At 42.3% G+C, this 21,701-nt stretch overlaps 1 protein-coding gene across 5 annotated transcripts in view; it reads left to right on the forward strand.

The window, feature by feature from the left end:
• Positions 1-5,731, forward strand: part of Pik3cg (phosphatidylinositol-4,5-bisphosphate 3-kinase catalytic subunit gamma) — a 35,962-nt gene extending 30,231 nt beyond the window's left edge. For all 5 annotated transcript variants that reach the window (XM_048415487.3, XM_048415486.3, XM_048415485.3 and 2 more), the window contains exon 11: positions 1,872-5,731. In XM_048415487.3, coding sequence (XP_048271444.3) covers positions 1,872-2,150 — 279 coding nt within the window. In that variant the 3' untranslated portion in view covers positions 2,151-5,731. The remainder of the gene's footprint in view (positions 1-1,871) is intronic.
• The last annotated feature ends 15,970 nt before the right edge of the window (positions 5,732-21,701 follow it).

The following is a 21,701-nucleotide window of genomic DNA, read 5'->3' on the forward strand; positions in this document are numbered from 1 at the left end:
ATTTAATAAATGATTTTGTAGGAATAAACATCTTTTACCTTTTCATATGCTTTAGAATGATTTAATGGCACAGATGAGTGAGTCTGTTGCTTAATAGATAGGCATGACTCATGACCTGACCCAAAGATGTTTATGGAGACAGCAGCCTTCTTCCTTCCTTCCTTCCTTCCTTCCTTCCTTCCTTCCTTCCTTCCTTCCTTCTTTCCTTCCTTCCTTTTGGTTTCTTTCTTTCTTTATTAGATTTTTTTAAAAAAAAATACCAATCCAAATTCCCACTCCCTCCCCTCCTCCTATTCCCTCCACTCACCCTCCCACCCCACCCCCATCTAATCCTAAGAGATGGTAAGGCCCTCTTTGCTTTGTGGAAGGTCCAAGATCCTCTCTACTACATCTAGGCTGAGCAAGGTATACATTCAAAGAAAATAGGATCCAAAAAGTTAGTACATGCAGTTGAGATAAATTCCAGTGTCACTACCAGTGGTCCCTCAGTCTGTTCCAGCCATACAACTGTCAACCACATTCAGAGGGACTAGTTTGGTCCTATGCTTGTTACTTCCCAGTCCGACTGGAGTTGGTGAGCTCCCATTAGCTCAGGTAAACTGTTTCAGTGGATGAACCCGTCAAAGTCTTGACCTCTTTGCTCATATTCTCATTCCTTCCACTCTTCAACTGGACCTTGGGAGCTCAATCCAGGGCTCCGATGTGGGTCTCTGCCTCTGTTTCCATCTGTTGCTGAATGAAGGTTCTGTGGTGATATTTAAGATAGTCATCAATCTGACTACAGGGCAAGGCCAGTTCAGGCACCCTCTCCTCTATTGCTTAGGGTCTTAGCTGGGGTCATCCATGAGGATTCCTGAGAATTTTTCTAGAGCCAGGTTTCTTGCTAACACCATAATTGCTCACCCAATCAAGATATCTCTTTCATTGCTCTCATCTCTGTCCTTCCTCCATTTCAACTATCCCATTCCCTCAAGTTCTCCCCAACGCTTCCCTTCTCCCCTTCCTTCTATCCCCTGCCCCATGCTCCCAATTTTGTCAGGCAATCTTGCCTGTTTCCAATTTCCAGGGGTTCTATATATGTTTTTCTTTGGGTAAACTGATGTTATTACTTAGTTTCTTAATGTAGGATCTCATTCTAAGTCAGGCTTACCTGGAACTTACTCTGTAACCTAGGCTTACCTCGAACTCACCCTGATCCTCCTGCCTCAGCCCTGAGACTGCTGGGATGACAGGCATAAGTTACCATGCTTGGCTAGCTATCAATTTTTTAAAACCATACTCTTTCACTCAGTGTTGGGAATTTGTATTAAAATTTTTAAGTTCATTCAACAATTTAAAAAATCAGATGGTAAAAAGCAAATTCATCTGTTTTTTTTTTAAATTCAACAAAGTATAAAAAAGTAAATATGAGGGCTATCTAAATTCAACACATTTCCTGCATTTCTTGGATTTCATTAGCTCTTGGCAAACATTGCTTTCATTTACATAAAGTTTATTAATTCCAATATGGTGCTCAAAAGTGACTCATGCCTCTTTAGATGGGACAGGTGTTTCTACCCTTAATCTCTTATGAAAGAACTTGAATCTGAATGGTACACTAACAAACAGCATGAGACTTGTCTGAACCAGTCAGTTTCCTTGAGCACACTAGCTGTAACACACTGATGCGTTTACAGGATCATAAAAATATTTAAGTTCTCCCCATGCTTTTCCCTGAAGCAGAGACCCGCCTTGTTCACAAAGGGTTCTTTCCAGCACAGATGAACGTTCTTCAGAAACTTGCATTGATCGCAGACAAAGGCACCATTACCCCCAAGCACCTAAGCCCCAACTGAGACTCTGATAACAGGATCTTTTTCTCCTTTGTCCAGGATGTCTGTGTCAGGGCTTATCTGGCTCTTCGCCATCACACCAACCTGCTGATCATCCTGTTCTCCATGATGCTGATGACAGGAATGCCCCAGTTAACAAGCAAAGAAGACATTGAGTATATCCGAGATGCCCTCACAGTGGGGAAGAACGAGGAGGATGCTAAGAAGTATTTCCTCGACCAGATTGAAGTTTGCAGAGACAAAGGATGGACGGTGCAGTTTAACTGGTTCCTACATCTCGTTCTTGGCATCAAACAAGGAGAGAAACACTCTGCTTAATATTCGGTGCTAGAGCCAAAAGCAATCTTGTGTTCGAAAGCTTTGAAATCAGCACGTGTCAGTCATCAGACTTAGCTTTAAAATGCAATAGGACACTCTGAACGCTGGCCCTTCAGAAATACAGTTTTTTCCCCAGTTGAACTCTTCACCAGAGGAAAAAAACGTTGGCATTAATGATGGTTTGGTTAATATTCAGCGAGAGACTTCTTTGCTATTTTCCCCTCTCAGACACCATAATGTTGATGAGCACTCTAAGTTTAAATAGACGGATGGCTTGTTTACTACACCTGATCTTGTATTGAGTGTCTCTGGAGGTTCTTTCGTAGAATAATTGGTGATACCTGCTGTCACTATATGTGTTTACTATACGTTCTGGCTTTCGTGTGGCCTTTAAGAACAGGAAAGGTTGTAAGCATTGCTAAGCTCCGCTGCATCTCTCTGTGCCCACAGACATTGGTGATGTGCTGGAAGCAAGCACGGTAGCCTTTTGAGCGCCTTTATCAATTAGTCTCTCTGTGTGCAGCTGAGATGCACAGATGCTGAAAGCAATCTCTGAGCCTGAGCCTTGACCCTCCCCTGCTGGTGTGGCTCCAGGGTTATGGATATGAAAAATGGAGGTAAGACCTTTTCCCAAGAGTGAATAACCTAATACAGTCGGTGTCATTGTCTCTGGCACAGAAACAGGAAGTGACTAAATGGACCCTTTGATGCACATTGATCGTGTTTCTTACCCCACCTCCCTTCTTCCTGCCTCGCCACCTCCTGCACACATTCTTGGACTTGTGAAATCTTCAAGGACAGTTTTTCCCAACAATTCAAAATGACTTGAAAGGCTTATGAGAATTATAGGTACTTATTTGTGGAGCTGCTCCATGGAGTTTTTAAAAAGTATCTTATTATAAGATGGGTTCCAGAAAATATTATTAGCTAAATGCTTTAATATTATTACATTTTCAATCTGAACAGTTTTTATCTTTTAATGGAAGAAGATACCTTCTGTCAAATGTATTCTTGCATAGTCATTTTTTTTAATTAGAGACATCCTGAGGTTCCTACAGACAATTGAACCATTTTCCTTTATTTTCTCATTTCTTAAATGTTATGTTATTTGTTATTAGTGTTGATCTACTATAGAGACAGAGTAGTAAATATTTAATCATATAGTTTTACCCATCATTAATTCCACAGAAAGAACTGTGTTATTGGTGTTCAGATTTAAATATAATCAGATACAATTTTTATGATTTTTTTAATTTTTCAAAATAGACTCTTAGATGGAGCCCAACCTTTCTTTTGTGTCTGCAGAAGCCAAGTATCACCTGATTCTGCTTCAATAAGAATCATCCGGGACACTTTAAAAATGCCCTTACCTTTTTTGTTTGTTTGTTTGTTTGTTTTGGTTTTCAAGACAGGGTTTCTCTGTAGCTTTGGAGCCTGTCCTGGAACTAGCTCTTCTAGAACAGGCTGGCCTCGAACTCAAAGAGATCCACTTGCCTCTGCCTCCTGAGTGCTGGGATTAAAGGCATGCGGCACCACTGCCCGGTGCCCTTGCATTTTTAAATCAGCCCACTTTCAGTAGATTATAATTTCATTAGTGTGAAATGATCTGGACATAGTTTCTAAGTACTCCAGTTGAATCTAATATACATGCAGGGAAGAAGCCACATGTGGGCCATGAAAATCTAGGTATCCCTCCTTGCTTACTGGACCTTCCGTGGCTCATAGAGAGCTACAAAAATAGTCCTCATTCCTAGCAACTAACCCTTTTAAAACAATGCTGTCTCCTCTACAAAGGGCCAGGCCTCATGCTGCAATTGTATCCTTCCTATGAATGGAGATTAGATGTTTTACAGCACTTCCTTACACGGTTTGCTAATGTATTAGATGTTTTACAGCGCTTCCTTACACGGTTTGCTAATGTATTAGATGTTTTACGGCACTTCCTTACCACAGTTTGCTAATGGAAGTGGAGGAAGAGCCATGCAGTCCACCTTCAACTGGAAGCCGTTCCTAAGCTTCCAAAGAAGAGCCATGCAGACTTTGCACAGACTTTGCCTTTCATTTGAATTGCTGAAATGATCATCTCGATGATAAAACAATTACAAAGTATATCTGTATTTAGCTTTTGACACACATGCATACAAATTAGTTCTTTAAATGAGCCAGCTTCTTCATAAAGCTGAAATACACGACGCCACGTACTGGGTTTCATTCTTCCGCTTTCCAAAGAAGGTCGACTTGCAGACAAGCAAAATTCACATGTTTGCTTCCTTTACATAGTTCTTGCAAATGATTTGTTTCTACACCTTTGAAAATAGACCTGGGGCCCTCCTTCTGCTGGGTAAATAACTGATGTCTCTATCTTCAGTGCTCAGTGAAAACACATATCACAGGTCAGATGGGTCAGAAAAGGCCAGAAAGACATTATGGATAAAATATATCAACTAGAAAAAAAAAAAACCCTCTTGATTTGCAAACAAATTAAGTATAGTAAGTATATTGTTGTTTTATTTTTATTAGTTCTTTGAGAATAGTGTACAATGAGTTTTGGCCGTATTCAGCCAATCCCCTGTCTTCTCCCAGATTCACCCACTTCCCTACCTACCAAACTTGTGTCTTTTTTTTTCTCTCCCGGCCATGGCAGCACTCCTAAAGAGAGCAAACTCTTTCTCTCCCAGCACCTCTCAATTGCCTGTAGTTCCTGACTAGGGGCTTATCCAGCTCCCCTCTCCAGCTTCCTCTCCCAGCACCTCTCAATTGCCAATGGTTCCTGGCGAGGGGCGGGACTTCGTAGCCAGCTCCCCTCTCCGTGCTTTCATGGGGCTTGTCCTAACTGCTTCAAGTTCACGCGTGCAGCCGGCCGGTGTGTCCAGAGGACGCTGTTTTCCTGCATTCGTTTACCACCTCTGTCTCTTACAGTCTCTCCGGTCCCTCTTCGTATGATCACTGAGCCTGAAGGAGATGGTAGGGTATAGATGGTCCATTCAAGGCTGAATATTCTGCAGCCTCTTGTTCTCCACTCCACGCCATTTGTGAGTCTCAGTGGTAACCATCATCGACTGCAAACAGATACCTTCTGACATGGGTTGAAAGGTATACTGATCTGTGGGTATGGCAACAAGTCATTAAGGGTCAGCCATGGGAGTTCCGTAGCATGATTTGGAAGCTGTTAGTCCTATATCAATGGTAATTGATTATATTTTTATATAAATAAGAAAATACATTTCTGAAATTACAATTATTGTCTTTTGTAGGGTAGATTCTGTTTTCCATAACAGTTATGGAAAGTTGTGTTTTCCATTGGCAGTTATGTTTAACAGTATGAAAAAAATAAAATAAGCTAGAATTTCTTAAAGATTCTGTTGGCTGATTTCCAATTTTATCCAACCTAATAATTCTGGTGAACACATTCAGTTCTACTCTTGGTGATTCTTCACATGTTTTCAAAGGCTCATTTCAGGACAGATGCCAGGGAATTCTACAGCACTTGCGTGGCTAGCCCTATCTGGCAGCTAAGATGGTCTCTTGTATTTTAATTACAAGTGTTAATTTAAATAAAAAAAAATGTTTAAACTTCCAAATGGTTCTGAAACTCAAATTCTTTAGTTTAAAAATTCATTGTTGAGTGCTCACTGCATACAAGACACCACATGGTGTGCTGGGGAATTGGGTGTGTAACAAAATGGGCTAAATCCCAGTTCTTACGGTGTTCATCATATGCTGGTGATGCAGGTGTGTGTGTGTGTGTGTGTGTGTGTGAGAGAGAGAGAGAGAGAGAGAGAGAGAGAGAGAAAGATTTAAGCATGTGTATGGGTTCCTGTGTATGTATGCTTGTGTGTGATATGTGTGTGTATGTGTGTGTATGTATGTATGTATGTATGTATGTATGTATATAATCAAGTTAAGATGAGGTCCAATGACTGGTTTCCTTAAATGAGGAGAAGTGACATACACGGCAAGCACAAGGATGGAGCTTCTGAAGGCCAAAAAACACATGGAGGTAACAGAAGCTGGAGAAGACAGAGAAGAATCCTCCCTTAGACCCTTTCAAGGATGCATGGCCCTGCCAACATTGTGATTTTTTACCTCTGGCCTCCAGAACTGTGGTAGGATCGGATTCTGTCATACTTGGTTCTGATATCCCTAGGGTACTGAAACCAAGTGGATAGCTCAGCATTCCATGGAATTGTATTGGGAGGGGAGGGGATAGCAGTCGCAGAATTTACACAATTACTTGATTGATGTTTTCTGCTGCTATCATAAAGATTTAAACATATATCAAACATGACAATGGTAGTAATGATGAGAAACTCTAATCATTCATTGGGTAAAAAATAAACACTTCTCCTGAAAATATTGAATTTCCAGAAGAATAAAATGCGTGTGTCCAGTGACCATGACAGGAAACCCAATACATTATTTATTAAACATGTACAATCAAAGTAAGTCCATCTTCCCTGTCAGCAAAGATTGGCTACTGCCCAAAGCCGGTGCTGACTTGAGGGGAAAGGTGCTCTGTCACACACCAAAAGCTTTGCGAGCTGGCAAATCAACATATGACATTCTGACAAATTTTATCAAACTTAATGTATCTATTCTCCGCTTCAGCCAGTCTACATCCAAGATCTGCCAGTCAGAAAGGATGAAATGTGAGAAGAATAACGGTCAGAAATAGTTATCAGGAGCTGGGGAAACGGCTCAGCAGATGAAGTAGATGCTATGTACTCGAAGGACCTCAGTCCAGTTCCCCAGCACTCAAATAATGGTTGGGCATGGTGATAGGTGTGTCTAGAACCCCAGTGCTGAGGAGCAGAAGGACAGAGAGAGCTCAGCAGCTAGTTAGCCAGTCTAGAATCTGCAAAGTCCAGGGAGCAAAAGGCCCGGTCTCAAAAAACTAAACTGGAGGGCAGTGAAGGAAGGTACTGATCTAGTCTACACATGAGCATACACGTGCACACACAGAGATAAGCAAAATGATATAATAATAATTAACTACCTTCATTTTAACTAAAATTTGCAAACACCCTTAAAGTCTCTCTACAGGAGATCAATTAGCTAAGTGCTGCTGAATTATGAGCTGGGATGTAGCTCAACTGATAGTGTCTGCCTAGTGTGCACACAGGCATGAATTCTGCCCCAGCACTAAATAAACCAGACACAACTGTGCACACCTATACTTCCAACGCGAATGTTAAAGGCAGGAGGGCCAGACACTCAAGGTCATTCTCAGCTACTTCTGGAGTTTGAGGCCAGCCTGTGCTAGATACTTTGTCTCAAAAATAAATGAATTAAAAATGCAAATGATAGTGTGTGAATACATAACAAATTTGGGAGGATATATACACACAATACAAATACTGTTGTTTGGGAGGATATATACACACAACAACAAATACTGTTGTTTGAGCTTGTGATCCTCCTGCCTCAGCCTCCCAAGTGGCTGGGAGTTATAGCTTATACTATTAGTGGTGATTTTAGTTTTCCATGCATTCACTTTTTCATTTGGATATTGTGGAAATTGAGTTTCTTAGCCAGGAGAAAGCATTAATAATTTTTATTTTGAAAAAAAAAGATGTATTCTGCATGACAAACATCTTTTAACTTAGATCATGCCTCACTAAAAGCTCAGAAAAATGGTTCTCAAAAAAACAAACAAACCCTAAATTTGAAGTCTATATTATCAAGCAGTGGCATTAAAGATATTATTAGAAATTTGGGGCATGAAAATGGCCATGTTCAAGTCTTTTTCCTTATCTGGTGACCTCTTATCACCAAGACTGGCCTTGGTTTGTCTCCAACGATAGCAGTGCTACCAACTCAGTCGGGAACGTCCCTCCGGCTGCAGCCCCTCAGCTCTGCACACCTGTGCAGCCTGCAGCCCCTCAGCTCTGCACACCTGTGCAGTCGGGAACGTCCTGCCACTGCAGCCCCTCAGCTCTGCACACCTGTGCAGTCGGAAACGTCCTGCCACTGCAGCCCCTCAGCTCTGCACACCTGTGCAGCCTGCAGCCCCTCAGTTCTGCACACCTGTGCAGTCAGGAACGTCCTGCCGGCTGCAGCCCCTCAGCTCTGCACACCTCTGCAGCCTGCAGCCCCTCAGCTCTGCACACCTGTGCAGTCAGGAACGTCCTGCCGCTGCAGCCCCTCAGCCCTGCACACCTGTGCAGTCGGGAACGTCCTGCCGGCTGCAGCCCCTCAGCGCTGCACACCTGTGCAGTCAGGACCGTCCTGCCGCTGCAGCCCCTCAGCCCTGCACACCTGTGCAGTCGGGAACGTCCTGCCGGCTGCAGCCCCTCAGCGCTGCACACCTGTGCAGTCGGGACCGTCCTGCCGCTGCAGCCCCTCAGCCCTGCACACCTGTGCAGTCGGGAACGTCCTGCCAGCTGCAGCCCCTCAGCTCTGTACACCTGTGCAGTCGGGAACGTCCTGCCGCTGCAGCCCCTCAGCCCTGCACACCTGCGCAGCCTGCAGCCATGCGGAGCTCTTCCCTCACATCTGAGGTCCCCCTAGGAAGTGCAAACAGCCTCATTTTCACTTCTTATGAATGTCAGATTCTTTTCTAAGCATTTGCTCATTAACACAAGTGAGTAAATCTCCCTGCCTGCTGCTTTGGTAAGAATTACCCCTTCAGTGTGGATCTGAGTCAGGCAGTAGGAAGACGTCCTGGAGGAATGCAAGGTCCCTTGGCAGAACAGAGCAGTACTGCTATGTGCCTCACATCAGAGGTAGTATCCCACCAATCAAACCCAGAATCTTCTGGTCATACTTTAAAATTAAAGTAGGTTCCTATTGTCTGGCAGAATGCCACCCACCATTTCCAGGCATTGCTAAGGTTAATAGCTGAACAGTGCTTTCTGCAACGAGATGTGTTTGGTGGTCAAGTCTACACAGTACATGCATGCACATGCACACGCACACGCGCACGCACGCACACACACACACACACACACACACACACACACACACACACACTATGCCTTTCCTTTGCATCATCACTGAGCACTTGTTCTGTAAAACCCCCAGTCTGTGGCTACTAAGGGCTTTCCCTGGGGAAGTCTCAAAGCCACACAAGCCCCAAGTCCTTGACCCTCCACCCCCACCCTGGCTCTGCTCAATTCACAGTTTCTCAGTTCTAGAAACTAGAGAAAACAGTCTCTTGTTTTTAAAGTAAGTCCTGCTTCAGGCACTATTTGCTCAATGTGAGTTTGTTAGAGGCCAGCTGCAGCCACTAACCAGGAGGGAGCCATGTGCGGAAGGTATGCTGGGTTCCCATCGTCAGTGACCCTTCAGACTGAGAAACCTGCCTAAACATACTAATAAATATAGACACAGCTAAATGCCCTCAAGTGTCCCAGTGCCTGTGATGGCAATCCCCCTTGTCTATAAAATCTCATTCCTTGATTTTAGAGCTGGATCACGCGCCCAGTAAGCTCACAGGTGACGGTACTAGTGATGACAACACACGGAGGGCCATGTTCTATAAAGTGATCACCCACTCTTTGCCATTCTCTGTTCTGTCTTCTGGTTTTGTCAGATACAAGTTCATGGGCAAGCATGAGACCAAATGTAAGCTAGCAAGAAACATGGAAGGACACCGGGTCCCCACACTCAAAGCACAGCTCTCGATAACCCTCAACTAGAAAGAGGCAAAGACAATCCGAGCAGCACGCAGACACCTGGAACACTTGAAGAACTGTTGGCTATGTTTTTGATTTTGTCTTCATTTTGATTTTGGTCAACACCACCGCAGACCCCTCAGAGGCAGCTAGAACAGGCCATGAGATAATTTAAGAGGTTGTACTGAAAGGATGGAGTACAAAGTCACAGGAATATTGAGACCAAAACCTGTATGGAAATGACTCCTGAGACCAACACTACTCTCCTCAGAGGACCTGCATTCGTTGCCTACTGTGTATGAAACTCAGCTGTGCTAGAAGATGCTGAGAAGCAAACACAAGGTAGGCACCATCTGGTAGGGTTACCAGATGCGTTCACCCCTGGCAAAAGGGGGAAACCTGTGACAAATCTGTGTTCTGCTGTAGCAGGGAACAGGGATACACAGACAGGCCTCTGACTAGGAAGACCAGATAGACTGCGGCATGGTACAATAGAGGTTTAAATAAAAAGCCAAGAAAATGCAACTGTGGCAAGAGTTCATTCTGACTAAGGGCCCAGGAAAGGTTTTATAGGGAAGGTGACATTTGGATTAGCTCTTAAGATGTTAACGGAATCTCAATATCCGGGAGTGATGGCAGAGGTGACAAGACAGGAGGCTGAAGTACTAAGAAATACCAAGAGAGAGCCACGTCAGGAGCGCCAACTGAAGGGCAGAGGGGTGAGGCAAAGGGGAAGAAGGGAAAATTTAGGCCTTTTGTCTGGGCAGAGTAAATTTGATTTATTTGAGAGGTAATTGAAAAGCACGAATCATTTCAGACATTTTGGACATCCACACATATAGATAACGAAGATGCCCCCTCACCATGAATAAACATGGTCCTGCCTGAAGAAAAGGAAGGGAGGGAGGGAGGGAGGGAGGGGGGAGGGAGGGGGAGAGAGAGAGACAGAGACAGAGAGAGAGAGAGAGAGAGAGAAGAAAGAAAGAAAGAAGGAAGGAAGGAAGGAAGGAAGGAAGGAAGGAAGGAAGGAAGGAAAGGAAGGAAGGAAGGAAGGAAGGAAGGAAGGAAGGAAGGAAGGAAGGAAGGAAGGAAGGAAGGAAGGAAGAAAGAGAGGAAGAAAACTCTTAAAGACAACGGTGATACACCTGAATATAATTGGGGAGGGCACATGGTGCAAGATCAAACTGAGATTGTTCTTGCATGTCATGTCCTACTACAATAACACAATTTAGGTGGACTTAGTGTATGACCAGGGTTTGCTGGAGATCAGCATAGGCAGGTATAGCTTATGGTACCCTGAATTGAAGTTGAACACCCTACATTCAGGTTTACTGAAAGAAAACAGGCTCTTTCACTGTGGCCTCATATTTTCCCACAGTTGCTTTAAAAAATAAATACTTTATAGCTTTGCTATGTGAAATCTCTAGCCTCATTTGTGTCCTAAGACATACTATTTCCAATATTTGAGGCCATAGCCTACATACATTTTTGTGTATTGCCACACTAGCCCAGAGCAGAAGAACTCAGAACTTTTAAACTCTTCATTAAGAAAATACTTAAAGTAGAATTGTGGCTGGGGAAAGAACAGAAAGTAGGGAGTGGGGCTCCCATTCAGGAGCAAGATCCTGCAAAAGGTTCCCTCTCTAATGACCCAAAAGAAAATTTAAAAATGGGAAACCCTCCCTGGACAAGCTTTGGGTCTCCTCCACTGCTTCCCTGCCTAGGCAGTCCTGTGTCAGTTACATAAAAATCCTGAGTTCATTCTCATTGGAAGCCACATCATATGTCCAGGGAGCAGACTTCTTGTGTGGTCACCTACCAGGTCACCTACCCATGCCCAATGTAAAGACCTGACCAGTGGCCAGTGCAGAAGGACGTCCTCATAACCATAAAATGGACATTGACCACAGTACCAGTGTAAACCAGAAATGGCAGCATTAATTCACAATCCAGAGCCAGTTGGAAATAAATGGAGTAAAAGATAATTCTGGAAAAGCTGGGGGTTTTATGAGGGGCCTTTGGGCTAGAAATACTAGAAAATCTTTCTAGTGGGTATAAACTTCACAAAACATACTCATGTCCTAGGTAGAGAAATAGGAACCAGCATCCATCGAAACCCTTCCCACACTTTGGCCCATCTCATTCCCTTCCCCCACGTACCTCATCTTCCCCTTAGTGCCCTTCTGCTTTTTGCTTTTTATTTTTTTTATTTTTTATTTTTTTGGAGCTGAGCAGATAGTTTAGCATGGCTGCTTCTCAGCTCCCCTCTGGCTTGTTTATCCTTAATGGCCTCTATCACCATGTTAATCCAATACAGATACCCTCGGCTCCACTAGATCAGAAATCCACCTCAAGTTCACTCCACTATGATCTGGAGGTGGGCTCACTGGGTAGAAACACGCCCCTATACTAGAAACACAGACAGGGACAGACTATGTATCTTAAAAATCTTTCACCAACAAGGGATACATATATAAATATTTCAGTCGAGTTTTCTTTGATATTTCTCATATATATTTATATCCCTGTGCTATTGGGATATCAACGTTTCTCTGAATGTTAAAAGCTAAACATAGCTGGGCAGTAGTGGCGCATGCCTTCAATCCCTGCACTCTGGAGGCAGTGGTGGGAGGATCTCTGTGAGTTCAAGGCCAGCCTGGTCTACAAAGCGAGTTCCGGAACAGCTAGAGCTGTTACACAGAGAAATCCTGTCTCGAAAAACAAAACAAACCAACAAAATTGAACATAAAGATATTCTCTGATACCCACATTCTCTACTGTTCAGCACCTAACCGCAAAGACACAACTGCTTCATCTAAGCATGACTGCATTCATTCCGGCCACCTTAAGAGCAAGGAAGTAGAGCGATGCAGGCAACAGGAGTTAATCTCCCTGTCTTTCCTCCACAAATGAACCCAGGTCATCTGGTTCTCCCTGCAGAGTGTGCAGCTGACATTTAATGAGGGAAGAAGAAAAATGATCTCTGGTTATGTGGGTGTGTTTCAGGCAAACACGTTTTCCCATCAGTTTCTGATTTCAAATGAGAACCCCAGGCACACACAGGCACGTTTAGTGCTTAATAATATTCAGGGAGGAGGAAAGAATAGAAGTTACATGGTTTCCCTGGAAACCTTCCCTACAGGGCTTGCACATGATTCTCTCAAGAAGCAGGTGAGACAGCCTAAGGGTGCTTCTGGGCCCCGGGTCCTTTATTAAAGGGTGAAGGCCATGGCCTCCCCACTGTCTCTGCAGAAGCAATAGTTGGATTTATTTTGTTCAAAGTTATTTAATATCAAGTCTCTCTTTACCAGTGGATTTAATGAGAAACATGTGCTCAGCTTTCTTCAGCATCATCTGATGCGTTTGTGAGCTCCAGCATGTAAGACAGACACAAAGAAAGTTCTCTCTGGAAGTCAGGGCACAGAATTTGATAGTTCACCAATTACAAAAATTATTTTATTTTTTGTTTTGTTTTGAGACAGGGTCTTTCTATGAAGCTTTGGCTGTCGTGGAACTCACTACGTAAACCAGACTGACCTCCAACTCACAGAGATCCACATGTCTCTGCCTCCTGAGTGCTGGCATTAAAGGTGTGTACCATTATGCCTGGAAAAAAATATTTTACCTTATATTCTTCCTGCAGTTATATTCAGAATGCATTACATATCAGAATAAAAATGAACTTGAATGGAGTCATAAAAATAGTTATCAGTCCCAAGATCTGCTTCTTTTAAAAAACATATTATTTTATTTTATGTGTATGAGTTTTGATCTGTTTGCATATCTGTGAACCATATGCTTGCCTGGTGCTCACGGAGGCTGGAAGTGGGCATTGGACCCCTAAAACTTGAGTTACAGACAGTTGTGAGTCACTATGTGGGTGCTGGGATCAAACCCAGATCCTGTGGAAGAGCAACCAGTACTTTTAACTAAGCCGTTTTTCCATCCCCAATCTACATTTAATCCCATAGTTTTGGAGGCAAAGGCAGGTGAATATGAGACCAACCTGGTCTACAGAGTGAGTTACAGTCATAGTCATAGTTACGAAGTAAGACTGTCTCAAAAAAGAAGCACAGTCACCTGGGTTAAAAGTAAGTATGTCAGCAGGGTGGTGGTGGTGCACACTTTTAATCCCAGCACTCAGGAGGCAGAGGCAGGCAGATCTCTGTGAGTTCAAGGCCAGCCTGGTCTACTGAGTGAGTTCCAGGACAGCTAAGGCTACACAGAGAAACCCTGTCTTGAAAACAAAAACAAAAAAAAAGTTAAATTTCAAAATAAAAAGCAAGTAAATGGTACCTCTCAAAGTGTCTTCACATGGCTGAAGAGATGAAGGGTCTCTTTTGGCTCCCTTTTAAGGTCATTAATCGGATTCATGAGGACTCCACTTTGATGGCCTAATCGTCACCTGTGCCTCTTCTCCGGCTGCCATCATTCTAAGGATGCTTTTACCATCTGCATGTTAGGACACAAACACCCAGCCTACAGCAGGAAGCAAGCAATTCCTTCTTCGGCCACACTCCATCATTCCTTTCCTGTTTCCTTCTCTCAACCTAACTCCCTCGGCACTTCAGGAAGCAATAATCTAAATCCTGCAGCCCTGGCAGCTCTGTTTTACTGCTCTCTTCACAACAGCTAGTGTTTTGATCAAGAAGAAAGAGCTGTGCCTCTGTGAGCTGTGCCTCTAACTCGGGAGCCTTGTCTTGGGAGGTTTGTGTTTCTGTTTCACGCAACTCGCATTTTCAGGCATCGGTTTTAGGTCTTGGCATTAAGCTCCTTGTGTCCGACATCAGTAGAGCAGGTGAAAATCAGACAAGTCACTCAAGAAAAGAGGGACTTCGTTCTCAGGTATGAAAGGGACTGCCTAACCCTAAACAACTCTGGACCGCAATACAGCTAGGACATGGATACATGGCACACTCAACGGAAATCAGGGTCAGCCCAAGTTCTGCGTCTCCGTGACTCCTTTATTAGCTGAACCCTTCAAAACAGCGTGCCCATTTCTGCTTGAAACTGGTCCCAGCACTTCAGACAACTGTTGAAGGTTCCTAACTTTTTAAGAAAAACATCTTTTCTCTTTCATTATGACTAGAAGACATCTGTGTGACAGGAGCCATGTGAAATGTTTGGGATTTAGAAATAAATACACACAATCCCCTAGATACAGAGTAGTTTTAGGTCTCCTGTCTGCATGCTTTCATGGCTCACTTTTAGGGAGAACTCAGTCATATTCCCTAATTAACCTGGATAAGATATTATTTCTTTTCTTTTTTATTTGTTTTGAGGGGATGGCTTTTTTTTTTGAGACAGGGTTTCTCTTTGTAGCCCTGGTTGTCCTGGAACTCGCTCAGCAGACCAGGATGGCCTTGAACTCAGAGATCTGCCTCTGTTTCCAAGTGCTGGGATTAAAGACCTGTGCCATCACACCCAGCTGGTGTTAACTTTTTCAAATCAATTGGTCTTGCTAAATTTTCTAAGACATAAAATCTAAAGGCGCCCAGGTGTTCATCACTGATGACTGATTCCTGCTTGCCCTTCCTGACCTGTGTTTTTTTTTCAGCACTAAAATTGATCATTTGCGTGGATAAGAAGTCCCATCAGCCTTTCTGCAAAATTCACTGCAAAGCTGCTCTTTCCACAGAAGCCCCACTTTCTAAACTCAATCCTGTTTCTGCTACTCACAAATAAAACATGCATCAGGGTCATAATGAAAACCTGTATCTTCTTTTTCTTGAAATTCTCAGAATGCTCTCAAATGTTTTAACTTAGTGAAGTAATGGTGTGTATCCTGAGTACCTAGAATATTTTTCTTCACAAAATTTATCAAGTGATTTGAGGTTAATTGGGAGTTTCATGAATTCAAGTGCAGAAAGTACAGAGTAGGGAGCTGAGATGACCTGGGTCAGTTCCCAGCACCCACATCCAAGTGACTGGCAGTGGCCTATAACTCCAATTTCAAGGAGATCTGATGTCCTCTTTTAGCTTGCATGCATGTGAAGCACATCCTGAGAAGTAGGCACACACATATAAAAATAAATGATTTTTAAAATTCATCTATAAAGTTCAGAGTAGACAGAAGTTTTCAAAATGGTAGATCAATGGAACAATACAATCGAAGTATTCATATCATTTTGAACTGAAGTACTAAAATCTAAACGTATGTATTTTTAAAATCCATTCAGAAACAGACCAAGGACACACACAAGCCTGACACGTAAGAGCTCAGTTATTAAACAGGAAGTCTTTAGGCCCACAACTAATATAAACTCACCTATTTCTGTAGGGAGACTTCAAAGTCACTCTGAGGGTTATGAGCGAGTCTCCCTGACCAACCATCATAATTGTATTCTCACAATTCTTTGGTGTGAGCATCACTCCTCAAACAGTGATTTTTTAAAAAGCCGGTGTTTAATGAATAAGACATCCACATAAAGAACATCAAGTACTAAGGCTGGCTATGGGGGCTACAGAGGTCTTGTATAACAGAGGTTCACAGACAAAATTATAGAACTATATTTAAATATTAAACACAGCATGGATTTAAATATGTGATATGAATAGGTCCATGGTCAAAGTCAGTGTTCCAATGTTTACATCTGGACATGCCACAGGCTGTTCTGTCTCTTGTGAAGTGATGTCTCATACAGACATACAGATGCATGAGAAAGGCAGTCAAGTAATATGTAGACTTGATGACTTTTTGGTCACATTTTTAAAATGACTTCGCCAGAAACAAATGGAAAACATTTTTTGGCAACATATAAATATTTTTTACATTTATTTATGTATTAGTGTCTGTGTATGAGTGAGGCCACAGGTGTGTGGCATTCTAAGGTCAATAGTGGGAATTGGTTCCTTTCTTCCATCTTGTGGGCCGTGGGAATTGAACTCAGACGGTCAAGTTTGGTAGCAAGCACTTTAGCCAACTGAGCCACTCGTCCATCTTTCTGGCCCACAACCTAGAAGTCTTGATAGAAGTCTGTCCATCAAAAGCATGTACAAGTGTGAGGTCAGTGTATTTGTTTATTTCTTCATCAGATTTAGTAGTTTTTTTATGACATGTTTTTGTAGTTAGATCTATGTAGTCATTTGCACACAAAAATTAACTGTAAATACCCACCAAGTACCAGTCACTGGGTAAATAGTGATGAAGGAAGGTCTCCATTCTGTGTTATTCTAAAGCAGATAACAATAAAATCATAAAACAATTACCAATTAAGAAATAAACTAGTGATACGTTAGCAATTAAACAGGACAACAAGAACAGGTGAGGAAGGAAAGAACTTCTGAGAAATCAAGTTCTGAGCTCAAATTTCAAGCTCTAAAGAAAATAATTCAATTTATAACGCCATCCCAAAGGATAAAATTGTGCAATAAGTTCAACAAGTGTGAAACTTGAATTCTTGACACTACAATAGCGGTGTTGAAAGGAAATTTTAAAAAACTAAGTGAAAAGACATACATGTTCATAAATGAGAGACTTGTTGGTAGTTGTCAGAGGTCCCCAAATAATTATGCAGGTTCAACACAAACCTCAAAAAAAATGCAATCTGGTACTAACACAGAGAAGCATGGACCCAGAAAAACTTCAACAATTTGTGAACAAAAATTTTAAGGACCCACATCTTGATTTTAAAACCTACAACAAAGGTAAATCAAAACCCTATGGTACTGAAATAATAATGGGTAGATAAATCAAAAGGTTGTAATCAAGAGTCTAAGTAGTTTCCAGTAAAGGTGGTAAGACAATTCCATAGGTGTTGATAGAGGTTTCTATCCTGCCCAGTTCTGCAGCCATTCAGTCCCAAAGAAACACACAGAGGTCTATATTAATTATAAACTGGTTAACCTGTTAGCTCAGGCTTCTTATTAACTCTTACATCTTAAATTATTTCATAGTTCTTGTCTGTGTTAGCCATGTGGCTTGATACCTTTTATCAGTGAGGTGTTCTCATCTTGATTCCTCTGTGTCTGGCTTCCTCTGCAGACTGACCATTTCCTCTTCCCAGAATTCTCCTGTTCTAGTTGTCCCATCTCTGCTTCCTGGCCGGTCACCCCACCTATACTTCCTGCCTGGCTACTGGCCAATCAGTACAACTGATAAAGCTTTACAGGGTACAAGATCAGTGTCCCACAACACATAGGGAAATATCAGTATTCTCAAAATGACAAATTTGTCAAAAATAAAGTTATGCTTCTAATGACACCATCAAGAACTTAAAAGACAATACAGAGAAGGAGAGAAACTTTTTAAGTTTTCAAGATTTATCAATTTTACTTTATGTAAAATGTATTTTACCTGCATGTATGTATTTCAGCACATGCATGTTTGATACCTGTGGAGACCAGAAAAGGGCATTGGAGCTCATGGAACTGAAGTTATGAATGGTTGTGAACCACCATGTGGGTACTAGGAATCAAACCCATGTCCTCTGGAAGAACAAGTGCTCTTAACTGCTGAGCCATCTCTCCAGCCACAGAAAGTAAATACTTTCAAGTTATTTATCTTATAAAGAACTTGTATCTAAAACATATAAGGATCTCTCCTAATGATAATAGAAAGTAAATTTAATATTAAAATGGATCTGAATACATATTTCTCCAAGAAATTATTGAAATATCAACAAGTAAAAATGAAAGATTTGAAACATAATTAGCCATTGGGAAAATGTCACTCAAACTCTGATAAAATACCAATTTTCACCTACCAGGATGACTGTGACCAAGGGAAGAGTAAGTGCTCATGAGGACGTGATGGATCTAGAGCTTTGTCTACTTCTGGTGGAGAATAAAACTCATGCCTGCTTTGAAAGAGTCTGGCTGGCCCTTAAAAGGCTAAATATCATGTTATCTTAGGGCCTAGTAATTGTTCTTGTAGCTGTATAGAAAGAGAAAGTATGGTAGTATGACTAAGAATGGCCCCCATAAGCTCATAGTTCCTTGGTTCCCAGTTGGTAGAGTGTTGGAAAAGACTAGGAGGTGTGGCTTTGCTGAAGGAGGTATGTTGTTGGGGATGGGCTTTGAGGTTCAAAAGCTCATTCCAGCACCCCCCTGAGTGTGTGTGGGGGGGAAGGTGTTCTGCCTAAGGATCAGGATTGCAGCTCTCAGCTACAGCTCAAGCACTATGCCTGCTTGCCTGCTGCCCTGCTCCCTGATAATGGACTAACCCTTTAAGTCTATAAGTAAGACCCAGAAAAATGTGTTTTCATAGGAGTTGCCTTGGTCATTGTGTCTCTTCACAGCAATAGGGACCCCAAAAGGAAAACCTATTTTCATACAGAAGCTGCTACACAAAGAACAGTGTTATTCATGACAACAAAAGTAAAAGAAACCCAAAAGCCCACCTGTTGTTGAACTGGTAAGTATGTTGTAATACAACTTTACAATGGGGTATATCACAAGTAAAAAAGAGGAAGTATCTTGAAAACAGTAAAATAATATCACCACAAAAGACCACATACTGTGCTATATCATTTCTATTAGTGTACAGAATTGATGGAGGTGTGGATTAACAGTTGCATAGGTCAAAGGCCGAGGGTGACTGGGAAGAAACAGGTTGACAACTAACAATACCAGCTTTGTTTACAGGGTGTTACAATTGTTCTAATTGATTGTGATGAATATGTAACTGTGAATATGAAAAAACCCTTAGATTTTGAGTGGATGAATTGTACAATGTATCAGTTATACCCTAATACATAAAAAAAAGACAGGATCTCACTATGTAGCTTCAACTGACCTGGAACTGGGTATGTGAACCAGGCTGGCCTTGAACTCACAGAGCTCCATCTGCCTCTGCCTCCCAAGTGCTGGGATTAAATCATGTGCCATACACTCAACCAACTTTTTTTCCTTTTAAAGCCATCAGAAACATTTCCAAGAAACATCAAGTTCCCATCTCAAGCAGAGGGAGTCACTGAGAATTTAAGTTGACTAATCCATCTTGCTTTTAGCTGTCATCTCTGTGTTGATACTAGTATTTTTTTTTAAGTCTGCTCTTTGGGGCCCTTATGTCCATCAGGAGCTTCAACAAACATTGTAATCTTCACAGTTTGCAAACCGACAGTTTGGCCTAGGCCCAGCCTCTCGTTAAACTTTAGGCTAAGAGTAACTGCCCTTGAAGAACAAAGTTTAACATAGTAATTACTTTGTTTGTTATTTTTCTGAGTGTTCTTTTCTAACCTCAGACAAACTCTAGTACTAACTTATGGTGTCTTGCCTCTACCTTACTCATTTCAGCCTTTTTTTTTTAAGATTTATTTCTTCAGTATGTGTACTGTGTTCTGCCTGCCTGCACTCCTGCAGGCCAGAAGAGGGCACCAGATTGTATCACAGATAGTTGTGAGCCACTCTGTGGTTGCTAGCAATTGAACCCAAGACCCCTGGAAAAGCAGCCAGAGCTCTTAACCTCTGAGCCATCTCTCCAGCCCCTGAACCTTTTTTTTTTAAAAAAAAAAAAACTGATACTGAATAGTGTAACATGGGGGGGGCTGTTTGTTGGGGGTTTTTCTGTCCTGCCCACTCCCCCAGATGTTTAGTCCCAGAGAAAAATCACACTGAGATCTCTATAAGCTATAAAGCTGATTGGCCCATTAGGTCAGACTTCTTACTGGCTAACTCTCACATCTTGATTAACCCATTTTTCTGATCTATGTTAGCCATGTGGCTCAGTACCTTTTTCAGTGGGGCAGCTCACATCCTGCTGCTTCGGTGATCTGGGCAGGAGTGGGAAGAATCAACTTCCTCCTCCCCAGAATTCTCCTGCTCTCCTTGCATCATTTCCACTTCCTGTCTGGTTTTCCCACCTACACCTCCTGCCTGGCCAATCAGCGTTTATTTAAAACATGACTGACAGGATACAGACAATTCTCCTGTACCAGAATAGAAGTCTCTTTAATGCAAGGATGAAATGGTAACAATATGAGTTAATCTCTCCTGCTTTCATTTTTGCCATTATTTCTAAAATGAAATTCCTGGTCCTATCGATTTAATACTATGTCATGTAATAAATGAGATAATCTTCCAAAGGAAACTATTAATCAACAGCAACAGTATTGATTTCAAAGTGATATGATATAGGACTGGGGAGAGGGCTCAGATGGTGTTTGTCCACCAGCATGAGAATCTGAGTTCAGACCCTGAGTTCATGGAGTCTACCTATATAAAATGCCAGGCAGTGGATGTCTGTGGGCCCAGGGCTGCATGGGCCCAATACTGGAAAGTAGAGACAAGAAGACCCTTTGGGTTTGATGGCCAGCTAGTTTAGTGAAGTTGGTACGCTCCAGGTTTAGGTAGAGACCCTGTCTCAAAAAAGTTCAGTGGGCCAGGCAGTGGGGGCGCATGCCTTTAATCCCATCACTCGGAAGGTACAGGCAAGCAAATCTCCGTGAGTTTGAGGCCAGCCTGGTCTGCAAGAACTAGTTCCAGGATAGGCTTCAAAGCTACAGAGAAACCCTGTCTTGGAAAAAAATATTCAGTGGAGGGAATGAGGAGATGTCTCAGCAGTTTAAGAGCACTGTTGCTCTTTCAGAGGACCCAGGTTTGCTTCTCAGCACCCGCATGGCTGCAACAACCATCTGTAAGTCCAGTTCCAGGGATTCAAAACCATCTTCTGACCTCTGCAGACACTACACACAGGGGGTACTTAGGAATACAGGTAGGAAATGCACCCATACATGTGAGAATAAAAACAAACAAACCTTTTAAAAAATTAAAGAGGAACTAGGGTGGTGGTATCACAAAACTTAATACCAGCACTCAGGAGGCAGAGGCAGGTGAATTTCTGTGAGTTTGAGGCCAGCCTAGTTTACAGATCAAGTTCCAGGACAGCCAGAGATATTATATAGAGAAATCCTGTCTCGAAAAACCAAAAATATAAACAATAAATAAAGTGGAAAGTGATAGTAGAGAAATATACCAATGCCATTCTCTGACCTCT

The sequence above is a fragment of the Myodes glareolus genome, chromosome 11, assembly GCF_982192425.1.
Source record: "Myodes glareolus chromosome 11, mMyoGla1.1, whole genome shotgun sequence".
In the NCBI taxonomy this organism is placed as follows: Eukaryota; Metazoa; Chordata; class Mammalia; order Rodentia; family Cricetidae; genus Myodes; species Myodes glareolus.